General features: G+C 54.9%; 3 protein-coding genes across 6 annotated transcripts in view; 1 reads left to right on the top strand and 2 right to left on the bottom strand.

The window, feature by feature from the left end:
- Window positions 1–20,222, bottom strand: part of BNIP3 (BCL2 interacting protein 3) — a 234,505-nt gene that overhangs the window by 93,766 nt on the left and 120,517 nt on the right. The window lies entirely within an intron of this gene.
- Window positions 609–12,971, top strand: DPYSL4 (dihydropyrimidinase like 4). Of its 2 annotated transcripts, none has more exons than XM_057408642.1 (14): window positions 609–882; window positions 2,695–2,783; window positions 3,131–3,315; window positions 4,158–4,322; window positions 5,450–5,511; window positions 5,604–5,684; window positions 7,251–7,319; window positions 7,397–7,517; window positions 8,422–8,578; window positions 8,763–8,904; window positions 9,884–10,054; window positions 10,649–10,828; window positions 11,326–11,497; window positions 12,590–12,971. In XM_057408642.1, exons 1-14 carry the CDS (start codon window positions 634–636, stop codon window positions 12,679–12,681), a joined length of 1,935 nt encoding a protein of 644 aa, XP_057264625.1. In that variant the 5' UTR covers window positions 609–633; the 3' UTR covers window positions 12,682–12,971. The 2 variants fall into 2 exon arrangements, with proteins under 2 accessions (XP_057264625.1, XP_057264627.1); XM_057408644.1 differs by lacking the exon at window positions 609–882 and adding an exon at window positions 1,280–1,324.
- STK32C (serine/threonine kinase 32C) overlaps window positions 17,535–20,222 on the bottom strand; it is an 80,206-nt gene continuing 77,518 nt past the window's right edge. For both annotated transcript variants that reach the window (XM_057408653.1, XM_057408654.1), the window contains 2 exons: window positions 19,282–20,058; window positions 17,535–18,649 (listed from right to left, as the gene is read on the bottom strand). In XM_057408653.1, coding sequence (XP_057264636.1) covers window positions 19,920–20,058 — 139 coding nt within the window. In that variant the 3' untranslated portion in view covers window positions 17,535–18,649; window positions 19,282–19,919. The remainder of the gene's footprint in view (window positions 18,650–19,281; window positions 20,059–20,222) is intronic.

Here is a 20,222-nt window from a genome sequence, read left to right as displayed (position 1 = left end):
TGCCAGAAGGAGCCCTTTGGTTGGTTACAGTCACTTTGCTGATGGGTTTTTATAACACTGCCAGTTTTTAACCATTTCTTAGGTTTTACCTTAAAGACTGATTGAGACAGGAATAAACGCGTCCTTGCGGACCGATGGGACCCGCCTCCCGCCAAGCCCGGTGTTCCCTCATCCCAATTCCTCAGCGCTGGACCGCGGGTGGGTTGAGCCCGTCTGGAGCTGACCCAGGGGACGGAGGGGCCGGGCGGGCTGCGGCGGTGACTCCCGCGGACCCCCCCTGACTGCGGGGACCTCTCCCGGGGAGCCCCCAGAGGCTTCCCCCCCCCCCCCGCCCCCGGGGCACCACCCTCGAAGACCCCTTCCCAGGGACCTCCCTTCTTTCCCCGGGATCCCTCCTTGTCCCTGGGGACCCCCCCCCGGCTCTCCGGGAATCCCCCCTCGGGATTTCCCCCCTACACGAGGACCCCCCCCCCGTTGGCGCTGTCTCTGCCACCACGCGTGGATGGTCACGGCCGGGCGGGGCGGGGGCCGGCGCTCGGTCCCGGGCTGCTTTAAACGCTCTTTGCTCCCTCCGCAGGCTGCAGCAGCGGCACCGGCTCCATTCCCGTTACCGCTCCCGGGGCCGCCGCAGCCATGCCGGGGCGGGAGGCAGCGCTCCCCGCCTGCTTCGCGGGGCTGGGCACGGGCAGCCCGCGGCCGCGGCAGAAGCGCGGGGGGATGTTCTGCAGCGTGGAGGACGCCTTCGACAACAAGACCCTGGACTTCGCCTCGCTCGGTGCCTCCACACCCGGGACACACACGGCCAGGACCCGCCGCGACCCCGACCCCCACCACGGTCTCGCCGCGCCGGCCCCGGCGGAGCTGCCCGCCCGCTGCCCGCAGGTAAGGGAAGGACGCGCCGGTCCCGGAGCCCCGCGGGGAGCAGCCGCCTTCGCCCCTTCTCCGCTCGCCGGGGCCGCCCTGTCCGAGACCCCGCCGGAGGGTGCGCGGCGGCCGCGTCCCGTCCAACCTCAGCCCGCGGGAGCCCCGCGCCCGGTGAACGGACGGTGCCGGGGAGCGGTTTCCTGCAGGGCAGGGTCCGGGGGCCCCCACTTCGCCGTCGGGGAGCACAACGTCCACCGGCCCCACGGGACCGGCTCCGCTCCGCCCCGCGCCCTTCCCCGACGGCGGCTTTGTCTGTGCGCCGGGAGCGCGGCCCCGGGACGGCGGCGGGGGGCGCGCACGCACGCGGGGCCGTGCACACACGCGTACACAAACACCCGCTCGCCCCGCACGCACCGGGAGGATGTCGCACCAGGGCAAGAAGAGCGTTCCCCGCGGCACGGTGAGGGGCTCCCTGGCGCGGGGTGCGGGCTGAGAGGGGGCGGGATCCCGGGGGCTGCGGCTCCCGGTGCCGCTCCGGTGGGTCCTGGGGCCCGAGTGGCTCCCGGCCGGAGGTTATGGAGCGGAGCGGTCCCCCCCGCCCGTGAGTCCGGGCACGCGGGGAGCTCTGCGGGGGTCGGGAGTCCCTCGGGCTCGTCCGCAGCCGGGGCAGCCCCGCGGGCTCCGCTCCCTTCACCGGCCGCGGCCCGGTCGGAGCTCGGCGGCTCCGGCGCTTTGTCCGCCGCTGGCGGGGCCGCCCCGCAGGGACAAAGGCAGACGCGACCCTCACCGTGGCTGCGGGGCTGCCCCGCCGCTTCCCTGCGTCCCGTTCGGGAGCTGGGGTGGGAAACGTGTTTCGGAGAGGCTGTTCTGCGGAGCGGGCCGAGGGGATCACACACGACATCTCCCTGCCTTGTCCCTTGCCTTGCTCCCTGCCCGGCCGCCGGTCGGCTCCGAGCCCGGTCCGTACGGACACCGCGCCCGCCCTGCCGCCGGTTCCGCTCAGCAGGAGCAGGGGAGAATCTCTGGCCAGCCCCGCTCGTGTTTATTCATTATTTCATCCTCCCGTTGTGCTGGCTCGGGGCTGAGTTCCCTGGAAACATCCCGCGGAAGCCACGAGCGCGTTAATGTGTGACTGCGCTAGACAGTGAGGGGGGAGGATGGAGAAGAGAATGAGGGTGAGGATGAGGATGGTGAAGGGGTGAGGATAAGGATGGGGATGAGAAGAGTGTGAAGATGAGGGGAGGGGGATGGGCCCCTCAAGGGGAGGGGCCATGGGGCTCTCCCACGGGGCAGCCGGCACTGAGGCTTCTGTGATTGATTTTACAGGACAAGGGGAAACAATAAAGGTGCAGTAAAGATGCCACGTGCTCCTGCATCCCTCCTGTCTCTGTGCTGGGGCCCTGCTCTTTGTGTCGCTTGTTGTAGCCTGGGCATAGTTTTTCAGCAGCACCAGTGAGCAGGAGATGAATCCTCATCCGTCAGGCTGCAGTTCCACATCTACATCACTGCCTGTGCACTCTGGTTAAGGTTTCTGCAGATCTGACAACTGTACCAGAGGCTTTCTTTGAAGTAGGGAAGCCCTGGAGGCATTTTCTGCCTCTGAGGAGACTGTGAAAATTGATGGGTGCAAATAAACTACCAGGTTAATAAGATGCACTTGAAAGTCTGTAACTGGACAGGTTGAGGAGGTGCGTGCCTGATTGAGCTGAACCTCCAGCTTGTGTGACTGAAGGGCTAAATACTAAGTCTGAGGGTTAATGAAAGCTCAGAATGAGTAAAGTGGCATCTAAATAAAGTGACCTCTAAAAACTGTGGGTTTCTTCCCTTTAGAGTGACCGACTTCTGATCAAAGGAGGAAAAATTGTCAACGATGATCAGTCATTTTATGCCGACATCTATGTGGAAGATGGCTTAATAAAGTAAGTTAAAAATTCATATTGGGTAATGTAATTTCTAAGTATAGTGCAGTGCCAGGCTATCTGAGCGAGTTTCCTTTTTGTCCTTTGCCTCTTGGAAATATGTTCCCTTTTTGAAACACAAGGACAGCTTCCAATACATGGGGCTTGGAGCAAGCTGCTCTAGTGGAAGGGGTCCCTGCCTGTGGCAGGGGTTGGAGCTGGAGGAGCTTTAAGGTCCCTTCCAATACAAACCATTCATGATTCAATGAATCAATGGCATGTGCTCACCAGCAGTGCGTGGAAGTTGGTTTTGAACCTTCATTTAAAAGTTGTTGCGAGTTAACAGGAGATTTTAATGCCATTTTCAGACAGATTGGGGAAAACCTGATGGTTCCTGGTGATGTGAAGACCATCGATGCCTATGGCCAGCTGGTGCTGCCGGGGGGGATAGACGTGCACACCCGGCTGCAGACACCCGTCATGGGGCTCACCCCTGCCGATGACTTCTACCAAGGGACACGAGCGGCCCTGGCAGGAGGCACCACGATGATCAGTAAGATGCAGCAGCATCCGAGCCAAGTAGAATGTGGTTTGGTGAAATACATTGGGCCTTTGTCCCTGTGGAGAGTATTTACCCTTATAGAAATGTTCATTTTTGGTGTAGAAATCAAAGTGCTGCAGAGCCAGTTAAAATGCCTTGAGTGTCTTTCAGCACCTCCTTCCATTGCTACATGGATACGTTAATCACAGACTCACAGGCTAGATTGGGTTGGAAGGGATATTAAAAAGCATCCAAGTCCAACTCCCTGCCACATACAGCTGCTCCTGTTTCAGCTCATAAGAGAATAAGATGGAAGAAAACCTTAAAGGCCCTTTAATACATTTTTAATAGCTTTAGAACTGTGTTTTTGTAAGTTTTTCATCTCTGTGAGCGTGGGTTCCATGTTTACGTTAATGTAAAATACTTCTGATTTCTGTTTTGCTATTGTTCTGGTCCCAAGGCCCACTCTAGTATGTAACTGTCTCAGCAAATCCTGATATAGCTCCATGCCCATCTCATGGCCAGTACTGCAGGGAGTAGGAGCAAAGACAAGAGAAGGGCAGTAACTGATGGGCTGTGGGTGACTGCCGATGTGCATTGGTGTGCAAGGCCGTGCTGTGGTCACTGGCTGCTCTCAGACGCTGTGCTGGGTGGGCGCTGCGAGCAACAGGCACAGTAATGCCCGTAACTCGGTGGTGGTTCGTTCCGCTTGTTTCACTTACCTGGGAAATGGATTGTCCTTCATCTTCAGCCAGTGCATCAGTGCACAGCGCCTCCTTTCCACGCACCCTGCACGAGGACACCGGTGCTGCCGGTGCCCCCGGCCCCGCTAACGCTGTGCACTGTCTCCCCAGTTGACCACGTCTGCCCGGACGCCGGGACCAGCCTCGTGGCTGCCTATGAGCGGTGGCGCGGGAGCGCGGGGAGCCAGGCCTGCTGCGACTACTCCCTGCACATGGACATCCCGCGCTGGCACGAGAGCCTGCGCGAGGAGCTGGAGGCGCTCGTGAAGGACAAGGGTGAGTGAGGATCACGGAGCCCCACGCTGGGTTGGGTGGGAAGGGACCCTAAAGCTCACCCAGCTCCAAGCCCAGGGACACCTTCCACTAGAGCAGCTTGCTCCGAGCCCCATGTGTTTAAACAGAAATGTCCAAGGCAGGGCTTGTAGAGCAAACCTAAGCTGTAGGCTTTCCACAGAGATTTCCTCTGTAATTCCTGCACGCCCCAGTGTCTCTGCTGGACCTGCCTTACTGGAAGGCAGGCCGTGGGGCAGGAAGTCCTGCATTTGGTTAATACTTCCTTGCTTAGACCTACATTTGCTCTCAGCTATGCCAGTGCAGAGCTAAATGACTTCAGTACCATTTGCAGTCATGCAAGCAAGGGCTTCATCGGTCAGTTAACATCATAGAGATCCACAGTGAATTTCCCATTAAAAGGAGTGGCTGGAGTCATGGAGCTATTCCAGGTATATGCCAGGTATTTTTCATGTGTACATTCACATGAAATACAGCTTATTTGTAATCTGACTGTCATTTGGGATTAGTTGTTGCCTCTCTCCATATAAAGTACAGTAGCAGCTCTGTAGCTTTGTCTCAGTGCTTCCTGGATCATCCTTTATGTTTGGAATGACAGAATCAGGATTGCCAGGCCGTATGCAAAGTGCTGCCCAGCTGTTTCTGTAGCTAAATAGAAGGGCGCTAAATGTCAGTGCTCTGATGTTAGAGTCTCATGCTGCAATTTAGCTTTAGCACTAATGCACTGATTCAAAGGCAGTTACTGGAAAGAGGCTGAGGGTAAACCACAAACTGAAGCCACCACGTTGTGACTGGGAGCAGTGCATTTGGTTCTGTGCATTCAGAGCGGCTCAAGGAAGGCACCTAGAACCAGAAATGGGCTGGGGGCTTCTGGTTGTTGGTTCAGGTGCATCCAGAGGTTGGGGTGTGTTGTCTGTTGTGGCCTCCAGGCTCTGGGGCTCAGTTCTTGGGGGGACATTTCCCATTCCAGCCCTTATCTGTGCTTTGCTTTGGCTCTAACCCGAGCCCGCACGAGCCCCCGGTTTGAACTTGGCCAGTATCAGGTTGCTGGGTTCTCAGCTGGGACGATAAATACAATAATAACACAAGAAATGTCCTTTTCCTCTCTGCAGGTGTGAACTCCTTCCTGGTGTTTATGGCCTACAAAGACAAACTTCAGTGCACCGATGCCCAGGTAACGCAGCCAGCACCTGGTGGCCGTCCCCCCTCACCCCAGAGCATAAGCAGTGATTGGGCTGCCGTCGGGTAACCCCTGTCTCTTGGCAGATGTATGAAATATTCTGCATTATCCGGGACCTGGGGGCCATTGCCCAAGTGCACGCTGAAAACGGAGACATCATCGATGAGGTACAGGCTTCCGACTGCTTTACGTGAAAGGAGTATTTGATCTGAGGCAGTGTGCTGATGTGAGCAGATGGGCTGTGGTGCCTGGGGGAAGTGGAGCAGCGCTGCCTTGCTTTTAGCCTTCAGTTGGTGCAGTTAATTCCATAGGGATCACCCCAGGTGAGGGGAGCAGCGGCCTGCTGTGACCCCGGGATGTCACCCGTGGTGGCAGGATCAGGGCTCCTGCTAAAGCCAGCAGCATCTTCCCTGTTCCTCACACCCGCTTGGGTTTAATCACAGAAATCCTTACAAGGGCTGTTCAGTGGTTCCAAGAAGTGTGTTTGGGGGCTTCTTAAAGGATGACTGACTGCGTGAGTGATACTTAGCACAACGTCTGTCTTGGTTAGAAGAGCTGAGTACTTGAGAGAATGAGGAGGTTTGGACCTTTTGCAGTAATGTGCATTGCATGTGGCAATACTTATCTCCACAAATGGCACTCAGGAACTTCCTTGGTGTTGGGGCTTTGTCCATATTCATTCTTCTTCCTTTTCACCTTTAGAAAAGAAAATTGAATGACACAAGGAAGAATCAGAGCTTTTTGCTTGTGGTCATGCAAACATTCACTCTGGTGTGGGAGGAGAGTTTAAAATGGAAGCAGAATCCCAATCCTTCAAATGGGCTTATTGGAACTAACAGGATAGAGGCTAATTCCCACCTCCCTGGGATTTTATCTGAGAAACCTTTTCAGCTGGCTATGAAGCATAATGTGATCCCAGGCAGTTCAATTGTCAGTGTGATAATGCTTGAGCCCTGGGGACAAGCTCGGAGGATATTCCATGGTTCTGTGGTATGATATCTGCAACAGGAATACAGAGAACTAAACATCCTCTGAGGGCAGGGTCCTTGAAAGCCTTCAAGATCTGGTCCATAGTGTTGAGTAACATCCGTGCATCTAATGCTGGCTAAGTGGGAGCACTGCATGACACAGGACATGACAGAAAGGAACAGGGAAGAGGAGTGTGATGGACATCTGCTTTCAAACACCACGTGGATGACGTGGGTGCAGCCTGGAGTTCCTTGCAGGGTCTGTCACCAGGATGGGAGCGTGTGTGGCCATGGCTGCCTGAGGAACCGGCGAGGCTCTGGATGGGTGGCACTCGCTGTGCCTCGCTGATGGTCTCACGTACCTGGCACCCATCCCTGCTTCCTCCCTGGGCTCCTCCAACCAGCCTCAGGTCCAGGGAAACACTCGTTCCTTCCCTGTAGCCATGCATCCCGCCTGGCACAGCCTCGGAGGAAGCAGCACGGGGTTTACAGTCCTCTTCCTCCAGAGCTGTAGCTGGGTCTGTGCAGCGGGGAAGGTCCGAAGGCGCTGTTGGAGCACAGCGGTTCCCAGCACAGAAACGCTCCCGCAGCACAAGGTGGTCCCATAGCAAGCAGCTGCAGCGGTTTGTGCAGTGCCACAGGTACAAATGGTACCAGCCCCTCTAGTCGTGATTCCCGTCACCCTTCAGGTGCTCTCTGCCCCGCACTGCTTCGGCCGGGCTGTTCCTGTCCCTGACTGCTCTCCCGTTCACCTTCCTCCACCAGGAGCAGAAGAGGCTGCTGGAACTCGGGATCACCGGGCCGGAAGGGCACGTCCTCAGCCGCCCCGAGGAGGTAACGTCCCAGCCCTGCCCCAGGGTTTGGCTGTACCAGAGCTGCCCCAAAACCGTCCCTGGGCTCTGTGTCTGCAGGTGGAAGCGGAGGCAGTGTACCGGGCCATTACCATCGCGAAACAGGCCAACTGCCCCTTGTACGTCACCAAAGTCATGAGCAAAGGGGCAGCGGACGTCTTGGCTCAAGCAAAGAGGAAAGGTAAAGCGCTGTTTCATAGCAGGGGGCTGGAACTGGATGATCTTTGAGCTCCCTTCCAACCCAAGCACTCTGTGAGTGTGTCTGCACACTAATTGGGCCTCTTTAAATACGTCCAGGAATATCCTTCTGGCTGCAAGGTTTGAGAGGTCGTTATCACCCAAGCTCGCTCACGTTTTAAGGGCGCTAGAAGTTGGTGTTGGTTTTCCCTTAGAGCGTGCCAGAGCTAATTGCTCTGGGCTGCAAAGATGTGAGGAGAGGTGCTGGAAGCTTTGACACCAGGATCTCAACAGGCGCAGCTGAAAAAGGGAAATAATTCCCTTACATTCATTTGTCATGAATTGAATGAAAAATGCATCTGGAGCAAGCTCCAAATTCAAGCTGGGGGTGGAGTGGGAAGAGCGGGAAGCAATCCTGCAGGGAGCAAGGAGGAAGGCAGTGCCCAGGGACAGGAGGGGGAGCACAGCCATCCCTACCCACAGGGATGCTGCTTTGATTTAAAGGAGGCTCAATGCTTTGTAGGCTTCGATGTATGCTTGGTCTAAGGAGCAAACATTCGGATTCAAAACATGTTTTGACAGCGTGTCCCAGTTAGCTGAGATAATCTAGAGGATTAAGGTGAATTTAAAAAGCTGCAGCGCTGGGAACACTGACGATCAGTGAAATGTCTTGTGTTGTTAACCCAGTATTTGTCTGTGCTGTGTGCAGAGAGGCTGCAGGGCACGATGTGCCTTCCCTGGGGACATTCAAGGTCAGACTGGATGGGGCTCTGGGCAGTCTGCTCTAGTGGGAAGTGTCCCTGCCCATGGCAGGGAGTCAGAACTGGATGAGCTTTAAGGTCCCTTCAACACAAGTCTGGGATTCTATGGCACACAGCGTGTGTGCATCATGAACTGCTGCTCCACAGGCACGGTTGTCTATGGAGAGCCCATCACCGCCAGCCTGGGCACCGACGGCTCACACTACTGGAGTAAAAACTGGGCCAAAGCCGCAGCCTTTGTCACGTCTCCCCCCATCAGCCCTGACCCCACCACACCGGAGCATCTCTCCTCACTCCTGTCCTGGTGAGTTCCCTGTCGGTGAGGATGCCTGAGGATGTGTGCAGGATTCAAGGCTGGGCTGGACAGGCCTTGGAGCAAGCTGCTCTAGTGGGAGGTTTCCCTGCCTGTGCAGGGGCTGGAGTGGATGCTGGCAGGGGTTAGTGGTTTGGGGCACCTCCTCTGACCTCCTCCACTGCGCTTTGCCTAGCGGGGACCTGCAGGTTGCCGGCAGCGCTCACTGCACCTTCAGCACCGCACAGAAGGCTGTGGGGAAAGACAACTTCACCCTCATCCCCGAGGGCACCAACGGCGTCGAGGAGCGGATGTCCATCATCTGGGAGAAGTGCGTGGTAGGTACTGACCCAAGGCTGGCTCCCAGAGGCTGTGGATGGAGGCACACGTGAGCCGTGCTGTGCCAGGTGATGCTGTGTCCTCATTAAATCAAAGCAGCCAGGAGGTGTGACACTGTCTAGACTGGCACTGCAGAGCAGCTCGCTAATGAGAGAAGATGTGACACTCGAACGCCTTCACGGTGTCTTCAAAGGCTTTGGTGCGGGATCTCCCCCCCGCTCTCACTCGCAGTCACAGGGGAAGGTCTCTCCAGCACATTCTCCTAGGGGCAGGATGCAACGTTCCTCTGCCCGGTGCTTGCAGGAGGCCTGGGGAGGAGGATGGGGATGCGATGTCTCTCCCTTGGTGGCCATGGCCCCCCTGGTGGGAACAGGCTCTGGTGGCACCTCCCTGTCTGCTGGGCAATGGAGCAGATCTGTGGTACTTCAGTGTCTGGCTGCTGGGATCAGGTCCTGTGTCCCTGTACACTGGTGCCCCTGCCCTCCCGAGAAGCGTCACCAGGAGGCTCTGGCTGTATGCGTGCAGGAATTCCAGGAGCTTTGGAACCAGTCCACCCCAGACCCTCCATCTTAGGTAGGCTTTGCTCAAAGACAAACAGAATTTATCTTAGGATAATAAATAAAGAGGATAAATAGCACTGTTCAGGTTCACTTTCAGTCTTTCTTCACTGACATATCCTTAACCATCTCTAGTGAATGTGAGATCCCTGTACAGGGAGCTGGAGCCTACCAGGGTTGGAAGGGTTGGAAGGTCTTGTTTTTCAGAGTCCATGGAAAATAAACCCCATCTATGCAATGATTTAGCCCCCAGGGACAAGGCTCAGCCCTTTCCCTTGTGATTGCAGCCCTGTCGCAGTGAGGATCCTCGCACCTCATGGACGTGCAGTTGGATCCTGCGATCCCATCTCCTGGAGCCTCATTCCTCATAGCGGGAGAGCGCAGGTCCGGGCACAGTGATGGTTCTCCCTTCTCCTCCCAGGTCTCGGGGAAGATGGACGAGAACGGTTTTGTAGCGGTGACCAGTACCAATGCTGCCAAGATCTTCAACTGCTACCCCAGGAAGGGGCGCATCGCCCTGGGCGCTGACGCGGACTTGGTGCTGTGGAACCCCAAGGCCACGAGGATCATCTCGGCAAAAACCCACAATCTGGTGACACGTTTTAAACACCACTTCCTGAGCTGGTTTCAGAGGCAGGATTGAGCAGTACAGCAGTGTATTGCTTCAGGTCGGGGATCATAGAGTCATGGAACGGTTTGGGTTGGAAGGTTCCAACTATAAGGGGTTTACCCTGTACAGTACCCAAAGGGTATTTCAATTTGCTTGTATTTGTAAAAGTAAATGCAAGGCTCTTCACACCTTAAACAGCTCCTCACTTGCTGAATGGTCCCTGACTGCTTCCCTGTGAGGGTGCTGAGGCGCTGGCACAGGGTGCCCAGAGAAGCTGTGGCTGCCCCATCCCTGGCAGTGCTCAAGGCCAGGCTGGACACAGGGGCTTGGAGCAAGCTGCTCTAGTGGAAGGGGTCCCTGCCCGTGGCAGGGGTTGGAGCTGGGTGAGCTTTAAGGTCCCTTCCAACCCAAACCAGGCTGGGATTCTGTGATCATTTGAAGTACGAAGGGTTAGTTAAGTGCAACTGATTGTGCATGAGGAGCAATGTACAAAAATTGGGGGTATAACTGGTCAGACTGACACCTTCTCTTCTTAAATCCTAACGCCATGGAATATCTTGGTTTGCTTTTTTCCAGAACGTGGAGTACAACATATTTGAAGGCACAGAGTGCCATGGGGCTCCTACCGTGGTCATAAGTCAGGGCAGAGTTGTTCTTGAAGATGGAAACCTGTGTGTCACCCAGGGCTCAGGTCGCTTCATTCCCAGAAAGACCTTCCCTGATTTTGTGTATAAAAGGATAAAGGCAAGGAACAGGGTAAGGAGGATTTTACTTGCCACGATCCCGTACTTCTGTTGCAGTCTCTCTGCATTACTGAATTGCAGTCGCTCTTGTGGCGATGTTGTGTCTGCTGATGGAATAGGCAGCAGAAACAAGAGTGTTATTAATGGGTTTCTTTCTAGGCCTTGGAAGTCTGTGATGTGTCATGTAACTGCCTTGGTGTGCGGCTTGGCACGTTAATCAGTGACACCGATGTGAATGTGATAGCTGGTATTGCCAGTATTGCCCTGGCTGGGGCACGTGTCTGTGGGAAGGCAGGAACCCCCAGGGGCCTCTTGGAAACCCTTTCCCCAGGGGGACAGGACCTCTGCCAGCATCCTCCTGTTGGCTTTGATGGTGGGAGCGCTGCCTGGGCTTCCCAAAGCCCCTCAGTAAGGGGTTAAGCACAGAGGGAAGGACACGAGGCCGTTGTCCATGAGTTAGGGCTGGTTCTTGTTCCGCACCAGCCTTACCCCCCGCTACCCCTCTCGCAGCTGGCTGAGATCCACGGCGTCCCACGCGGGCTCTATGATGGGCCGGTCCATGAGGTCCTCACCAGCACCAGAGCCGTGGCCCCCACGTCCGCAGCCAGGATCACACCGTGTGCGGGCAAAGCCCCAGCCCCCGCCGTGCGCAACCTGCACCAGTCGGGGTTCAGCCTCTCAGGTAGGGCGGGCACCCCCGGAGCCGGGGCTGGTTTGTGTGGGGGCACTCATCCGGGCTTGTGTGCGCAGCAGGGCAGGGCTGAGGAGCGGAAACTGCAGTTCTGCTCAGTACAAAGCAGTTCTTGCTGTTGCAGCAGCCCGGAGGCTAGATGCAGCACAGGAACCCTTGTTGTGCATGGGCAGTGCACTGATGAATGTCTGTCATGAAGCCTGGTGAGGGGCTGTGGGGTGGTTGTGAGTACAGGGGCCATGGAGGGGGGAGGCTGCAGTGGTGGGGAGCAGGAAGACGAGATGAAGGTGAGGGTCTCACCAGTGTCCTGCCTGGCTCAATGGAGATGCTGCTGTGGGGCTATTGCAGGCATCAGGACTTCAGCCCTGGCTGCATCCCCTGTGAGTCAGGGGTTAGAAGTGGTTGGGGTTGTAGCCAAAAAACTCCATTTACAGAAAGCAGAATTTAATTCCTTTGGATTTTCTGCGTAAGCAGGCAGCGATTCATGGAACCATGGAATGGTTTGGGCTGGAAGGGACCTCAGAGCTCCTCCAGCTCCAACCCCTGCCACAGGCAGGGACCCCTTCCACCAGAGCAGCTTGCTCCAAGCCCCTGTGTCCAACCTGGCCTTGAGCACTGCCAGGGATGGGGCAGCCACAGCTTCTCTGGGCACCCTGTGCCAGCGCCTCAGCACCCTCACAGGGAAGAGCTTCTGCCTAATATTGAGCTCCATTCAGCTCAGCACCCTGCAGAAATCTGCCCGGCACCCTTAGAGACCTTGGCAACCAGTGCTTTGCCCCAAAATGACTTTATTAATGTTTTCTTAGCTGGTTGAAATCAGACGGATCACGTACTGTTTAATGAATGTACAAGGTCCCCCATTTTGTTATATAGAATCTGTTTATACAGGAAAGCATTTACAATGTTTTCCAGAGAGAAGCAGTGAAAGATGTTCAGGGAAATACTGACATTCCACGCTGTGCTATGGTAATGCAGTGTCCACAGGGAGGTGCAGTGGAGGGATGGGTATTTCCCCCAGGGAAACGTGTTACGGTTGTGCCTTCCAAGCGGTGCCCCTCCTGCCCACGCTCTCCTGTCCCGCAGGGTCGCAGGCAGACGACCACATCGCGCGCCGCACGGCTCAGAAGATCATGGCCCCGCCGGGGGGACGCTCCAACATCACCTCCCTGTCCTGATGGGGGCTGGGGCCGCGCTCTCCCCCCCGTGCCACCGCGCCGGCCGCTGCCGGGGTGTCCCCGTGTCCCGCCGGGCAGGGGCGGTGGGACCCTGGAGCTGGGGGGGACAAGTGAGCGTCCGTCAGCTGCCCCAGCCCTCCCTGTAGGTAGAACCTAACCTAGAGTAACCCCGAGAGGTAGCGCTCCCATCCCGAGCCCTCCCGCCTGTTTCTTCTCTAGCTCCTCGGAAAGCCTTTCCCTGTGCATGCAGGCGCCTACGTGTGCCCTTGGCAGCGTGCTCAGTGTGTTGCCTTGGGGCCATCCCAGCCTGGATTTGGTGGAAGGGACCTCAAAGCTCCTCCAGCTCCAACCCTGCCACGGGCAGGGACCCCTTCCACTGGAGCAGCTTGCTCCAAGCCCTGTGTCCAACCTGCCCTTGAGCACCGCCAGGGCTGCACTGAAGGTGCGTTCTGGCTGGAACAGGCTCCTTTTCTAGTAGCAGCAACTGCCCTTTGTAGTCAAAGGACTTTTAACCAATAAGCACTTCTGACTCTATGGATTTAATATGTACATGGAGTGCCCATGTCCAGCATGGCTGTGTGTGATGGCCCCATGTCCATCGGTGCTGCGTTGTCACAGTACTGGCATGGTGGGTGCGGTGGGTGCTGGGTCCTGCACCGTGGCCGATGTGCTGCTGAGCTGCAGCCTTGCTGTTAGGCTCATTTTTTAAAGACTATTTATACTGTTTTTCAAGCACCATGTCCTAGCACCAGTAACCAGCTCAGCCGAAGGCCAGCTACACAGGACAGACTCTATTATAAAGGTTATTGTAGCCTGTTGATTATATTTAAAGTATATGCAGTTAGGGTGAACCTCTCCACACAGCTATGCATGTACCTCTGACGAACGGCTCGCCTTTCGTTCTGCTCCTTGCCTTGAATAAAGTTTGTCGGAAACCATGAAATGGTGGAAGTGGCTGATCCACCTGAGTTTTGTGTTTCCTTCCTTTGGGGTTTTTACACAGGAGGGTTTGTGAAACCAAAACCCGTGAGTTCATGCCTCGTAGGTTTCTGTACTCCCCTTTGCCAATGGAAAGAGCTTTGTCATTAGCTATGTGGGAATACCGTAGAATCCCCGCCTTTTGCTGAGACCCAGCACGCTTGCAGGGGGCTGCTCCATCGGATTTGGTGTCACACAACAGCCTTTGGGTTGCCAATAAAGCTGAAATGCCACTAGGGTGGATGCTTTTCCCCACCAGGTCAGTGCCAGCACCGATGCCTGCGGGACGTGGATGCAGTAAGAGATGCTGTAACGTGCCTGTGGGATGTAGATTTCCCTCCGGCAGTGTTGTGCTTTGGTTTCCAGCTCGCTCTGAAAGCAGGGAACAAGAAAGGGAACGAAGGAGTTGTGGAAACGTGAGCAAGCATCTGCTGCGAAGGTGGAAGCTGAAATCGCACCGTTTGGCAGCTCTGGGTACACTGCCCCACAAGGTAAATACAAATAAATGCACCTGAGCTCACACATTTAAACCAGGAGGGGATGTTATTTTGCTGGTTTCTTTGATTATCTGATCTGACCTATGTGTCATTGTTTAACGCAATGACCTGCAGTGATTTCTGCATCAGCTGTCGGAATGCATTTGTTCATGTATTTTATATGTCATTTTAAACAAGTTATTTAATGTCAGTTGTTGGATTTCTGGGTTTTCCTGCAACGGCACCAAGACTATCGAACACTTGTTTATTTTCTTTCTAAACAGAGTTTTTAAAGTGGAAACTACACAGGGAAAGATTAAAGTTCCAGTTTGCTGGCAGTGACCTCTCTCAACCTCCCAGGCATCCATTGGGTGACAGGGATACCCCAGCAATCCCAGCTTGGGAGCACTTAGCAAGGGAATTGTACAAACTTTGTCCTGGAAACACTCCTCTTCCAACAGTCGGTTCCTCAGTAGAAGGTACCCGGGGCGGCTGGGTAACTTCAACCCCTGTAATTTAAGGGCTGTGTGTGGGGATCTGTCCTCACCCTGTTACCTCCTCCTGTGCAAGGGGTGAGTGCTGCTGCTCGCTGTGTGCTCCACGTGCCCTTGGGGACACCGAGGGGTCACACCAGAGGCACCAGATCCCACTGGGCACGGCCAGGGCACGGGGCTGCCAACCACCAGCAAAGGGCTCTGCAGAGAGAGACAAGTGAAGGCTCAGATAGGGGGTTGTCTCATTCCTTCACCACTTCTTTTGAAGTCAGGAAGAGCCTTTGGAGATGTAGAGCATCATTGAGCTGCTTTTCGCCCCCCAGGTAAAGCAAGCCAGCACATTGCACCAACAGCCTCAATAAATAATTCCAAGTACTGACAAGGGATGAAAGAGGAAAACCAGAGACCTCCCCAAGCTCCCCGGGGCTGTTTTTATCTCATTTAAGATGCAAACCTCAGGGCTGGGCAGTGAAATACTAAAAGGCAGTGAGCTGCAGCTGTGAGTGCTCAGCAGGGTCAGGGTCACTCACTGACACCAGAAAGTGGGACACTGTAAAATGCCTGGGTTCAGTGTTCCCCCTTTTAATGCCTGTTTTGCAGTTTCTAAGGTGGCTCATCGATCCACAGAACCATAGAATCCCAGCCTGGTTGGGGTGGGAAAGGACCTTAAAGCTCCTCCAGCTCCAACCCCTGCCACGGGCAGGGACCCCTTCCACTAGAGCAGCTTGCTCCAAGCCCCTGTGTCCAACCTGCCCTTGGAGGTAATTAAAGCATTCACTTCTTGTAAGATTCAACGTTTTTCTTCTACAGCTCAATGACCCAGAAGTGACAACAAGGACCTGGCAATGTTAAAAACACATTTATTACTCCACATACGCAATGGCTCCTTGCAGTACCTGCAGAAACACAAACCTGTCATAACTCAACTATTCTGTGACGTGGTAAAACCCTCATGCAATAGAAGTACAGAAATGTATTAACATAAAATACACAGATCTCCTTTACATAGATTTCCACTGAAATAATTAAAACCAAACCCTACCAAGGCATCAGGATTTCAGCACTGTCCAGTGTCAGGTTCATATTATTGGCCTTTTTGCTATGGTTTTATTACTCTGATTCTCTTTTTGGCAAGGCAGAGTAAGAAAGACTTGGCAACAGAAGAAATGTCAGGACGTGATCTGGCATTTGTTTTCTACGCAAAATTCCCAGTGGAGTCTGTGGAATTCGATGGACACACTGAAAAATCTGCAACTTTGCAAAACTTCGGAATACAACAGAGAGAAATGAACAATCTTATGGCAAGGAATTGAAGGAGAATAATTTATAGGTGACGTCGACTTCTCACAGCGGATAATGGCACACCCTGTATAAATCTGTCATACAAAAAATACTTGTATTTAAATATCTACATACAGAGAATTATCGTGTTCTGGTTGTAGTGGAGGTGTAAACCAGAGCTGCTACCGACTCCTCCAAGCTCTGCGCAATGGGGTTTGGTACCAGGAGGGTTTCAAGACTTCACTGCAAGTTCTGCTCACACCTGGAGCTGCACGGGACAGCAGGTCACCGCCAGCACAGCGCAGGGGGGAAGAGGCTCCTGTCCCACACACAACGTGGATGGGCTTTGCTTCCCACGGGACAGCCCCAGAAGGAGCTGTGGGATGTGCGGTGCTGACCTCGAGCAGCATGGGCTGGTGACTGGGACACAACAGAACAGGCACCCAGAGGCACAGTGGGGATGGAGGACACCCACCAGGAGGTTCTGACAAGGAAGCAAACGTGAAGCTGTTCCCATCGTTTTTCCATTTTTCAACTCCTCTTTGCTTCTTTTTTCTTCTCCAGGGGCTTGGCATGAGCAGGCATCAGTAAAGCCTGAGCCCGATGGGCACTCCTGGAGTTACACCCATGCACTACCGAAGATCGAAAGTGAGTACTGCAGTTGTATTATACTCCTGGTGTCCTTACTCCTCGGTGCAATGATCCCAAGGTCTGTGTCCTCTCACTTTTCTCTGTGGTTAAGGTTTAGAAGTAGCCTGAGGCAGAAGCAGTGTCCTGGGAGATGCGCTGCTGGATTTCAGTGGCACTTCCAGGATTAATTCCCCTGGGAAGGAGCAACCTGGTGTCTCCCCAGCAGCTCTCCCTGCATCTGCCAAGTGCTGCTGAGGATATTCTGCATGATTTAGCTAAAAGGGAACAGAAATGACTGACATGGAGAGGGTTTGGGGTGAGGAACAGCCATTAAGGAAGGGAGCCAGCTCCTCCCTACATGTATCAGCCTCAACCTCAAGGGTCACTTGTCCTAAAGGGATGAAAACACATCATTAGCCGTGTCCTACCAAACTGGCTTGGTACATCTCTTCTGGCCTGAGAGCTTCTGGCTGAACAGGATCTGTGTGCACCTCTTGTATACATGGTGGTTTGCTCAAAACCCAAGTTATGCTCCTTGTCGTACCGATACGCCATACTTCTGCCGTTATTTACAGGTATGATATATAGTGCAATGGAGTGTGCTGGCAAACCTTATCCATAGTGACGGAGCAAATCACCTCTCATTTATAATTCCTGAAGAAATACATGCTTTGACCCTCATTCTGCTCCTTGTGGCCCAGCTGCCACGGGCAGGGACCCCTTCCACTAGAGCAGCTTGCTCCAAGCCCCTGTGTCCAACCTGCCCTTGAGCACTGCCAGGGATGGGGCAGCCACAGCTTCTCTGGGCACCCTGTGCCAGCGCCTCAGCACCCTCACAGGGAAGAGCTTCTGCCTAAGAGCTCATCTCAGTCTCGCCTCGGGCAGGTTAAAGCCATTCCCCTTGACCCTTGTCCAAAGCCTCTTTTCACAAGGAAGCAGGGGAGCGAGGACCAGGCTGTCCCCCCAGGAGCAGGGGCTGCTCACCAGCAGCACACAGCCCATCCACAGGCACACACAGGTGCTCTGATGTGCAGAAGCAGGTAATTGGGTGATGAGGGTAATGGAGTTACCCAGTAATCAGACTGGAAATGACTCAGGGCAGGGAGGGCAGGTCCCCAGCACAGCCCGGATCAGGGGACAGTGTTCATCTGAGAGCTGTTCCCTGCAGCCTGTCATTAACACAGCTCCTCAAAAGGCATGGGGTGTCCCTGTGCAAGGGCCCACAGCAGCGCTGGGACCCCACAGGGTGACCCTGGTCCCTATCCAGGCCGAAGGTCGGGATGCTCATCACATCCAACAGCATCCTCCTGGCTCTGTCCCGAACATTACTGTGCAATGGGCGGCAGAGCTTTGGCTTCCCTCCTGGGAGCCATGCTTGCACACCCAGCACCTCCTGGACAGACTCCTGTGGGAATCTGGTTCTGCAGGATTTGAGCCATGCACTAATTTCCACATAAAACTGTGGAAAAGGAATGCATCGTGTCATGTTTCATATAAACTGTCTTGTACCAGCTTCCCTTTTTTATTCACAGAAACAAAAAACACATCAAAAATTGTCCTGAAAGCGTCTGCATCTGTTAAAAACATCTTGTACCCATTTCTGCACCAGGAACAGGCAGTGAGGATGCAAAGCTGCACCCTGCTAACCTGGCAGCACAGGGGTGTTGGCAGTGTGACAGTGAGCGCAGCCGTGTTGCAACCCTGAGTATCACCAAGGTGCAGCGGAACCCACCGCTCGTCTTCAGCAGCAGCAACCAAAAGCCACTCTACAGATTAAGCAACTAGTGAAGGCTTCTGAAACAAGAAGAAAGCCAACAGCCACAGCCAGAGCAAGGCAAGAGCTCCTGTCTCATTAAGAAGCTAAAACAGGAATTGGTAAGTTATATACAGTACTTGTAGTTAACACTGGAAAGAAAGTGAATCGAAGGGTGAAATAAGATCTTCCCATCATTCATAACCGAGCAGCATTGCAAGGCCAGCACTTTGCTCCAATAAAACCTGAGCCTGTGGTAAACGGCATCCTCCAAGCGAGGTCTGTTCCCACAGCTCCTCACCACTCACAGGAGGCACGTGAAGAAATCAAACATTCAGGTACATCCTGCACCTCACCTGCGCATTACATCCTGCACCTTCACCTGTGCATTACGTCCTGCACCTCACCTGCGCATTACATCCTGCACCTTCACCTGTGCATTACGTCCTGCACCTCACCTGCGCATTACATCCTGCACCTTCACCTGTGCATTACGTCCTGCACCTCACCTGCGCATTACATCCTGCACCTTCACCTGTGCATTACGTCCTGCACCTCACCTGCGCATTACATCCTGCACCTCACCTGCACGTTACATCCTGCTCCTCACCTGCGCATTACATCCTGCACCTCACCTGCACGTTACATCCTGCTCCTCACCTGCGCATTACATCCTGCACCTCACCTGCACGTTACATCCTGCACCTCACCTGCGCATTACATCCTGCACCTCACCTGTGCATTACATCGTGCACCTCACCTGCACGTTACATCCTGCACCTCACCTGCGCATTACATCCTGCACGTTACATCCTGCACCTCACCTGTGCATTACATCCTGCACCTCACCTGTGCATTACATCCTGCTCCTCACCTGTGCATTACATCCTGCACCTCACCTGCACGTTACATCCTGCACCTCACCTGCGCATTACATCCTGCACGTTACATCCTGCACCTCACCTGTGCATTACATCCTGCACCTCACCTGCACGTTACATCCTGCCCAAACCCCTGCAGAACTCATGGAGTGCACAAACACTGCTGTTTGCCCCGAGGTGGAGAAGAAACTCTGAGAGGTGACGAGGACAGGGACGTGCCTGGGACATCCTGATGCTGCCAGACCCACCAGCCCAAGGCTCCCAGGAGGCTGGTGCCACCCGCCACAGCCCGGAGAGGTGCTGGTGCTGCACACGGAGGGCTGCTGGTCCCCACAGCCACCTTTGCCAACAGGGAATGCCAACGGAAAACTTACACCCCCCCATTCGGCCTCCTCCACACCTGCTCGGTGCCTTCCCTGGCTGTACCCAAGGATGTGACTCCCTTTCTTGCCATGTCACTGTACCAAAACCATGTGCAGATCAGGTCAGCAACCTGACACTGAGAAAGGACACGTGAAGAAGCTGCTCTGCCTCCTCTGACACGTTGCATAGCAGTACCCATACCCACGGCAGGCAGCCCATGTGCCCACTGGTGATCCATAACTGCAGGGTGCAGCTCTGTGAGAACCGTCTCTGTTGCTACAGCTTTGCAAGACCCATGTGGGTGCTGCGGGGTGTCGGGGGACACCCTGTGGTGCTCAGCACGACCTGAGGATGCTCCTGGCGTGGCGCAGGATGCTGCAGCCTAGCTGCTGCCCGCCGCGGAGCACACGGAGCTGCACATGGTCAGGTTGGAGGTCTCGGCCTCGGCCTCCGTCTCGCCTTCATCGGTGGTCTCAGGGGGCAACACGGACTCGCTGGGCTGCTCTTGGCTCTTCTTTAGCCTGCGTGGAGACAGGAAGCAGGCATCACACAGAGCGCAGCAGGAGGTGTGAATGGGGTCTGCAGTGCTGAGTGTGCCCCTGCTCCTCAAGAGGTGCTCGCAGCACACCTGTGGTGAACAGCAGGAGCACAGAGCACAGACACGGGCATGACAGGGATTGATGTA

This window comes from Pezoporus wallicus, unplaced genomic scaffold, assembly GCF_028554395.1.
Source record: "Pezoporus wallicus isolate ANWC-B61680 ecotype Strahan unplaced genomic scaffold, APGP_CSIRO_Pwel_v1 contig_13954, whole genome shotgun sequence".
Lineage (NCBI taxonomy): Eukaryota > Metazoa > Chordata > Aves > Psittaciformes > Psittacidae > Pezoporus > Pezoporus wallicus.
This window is presented reverse-complemented; position numbering and strand designations above follow the sequence as displayed.

Coding starts and splice junctions, on each gene's coding strand:
- DPYSL4 (XM_057408642.1), top strand. CDS start 634: ATGCCGGGGCGGGAGGCAGCGCTCCCCGCCTGCTTCGCGGGGCTGGGC. Junction 883..2,694: donor TGCCCGCCCGCTGCCCGCAG/GTAAGGGAAGGA, acceptor TCTTCCCTTTAG/AGTGACCGACTTCTGATCAA. Junction 8,579..8,762: donor CTCTCCTCACTCCTGTCCTG/GTGAGTTCCCTG, acceptor CGCTTTGCCTAG/CGGGGACCTGCAGGTTGCCG.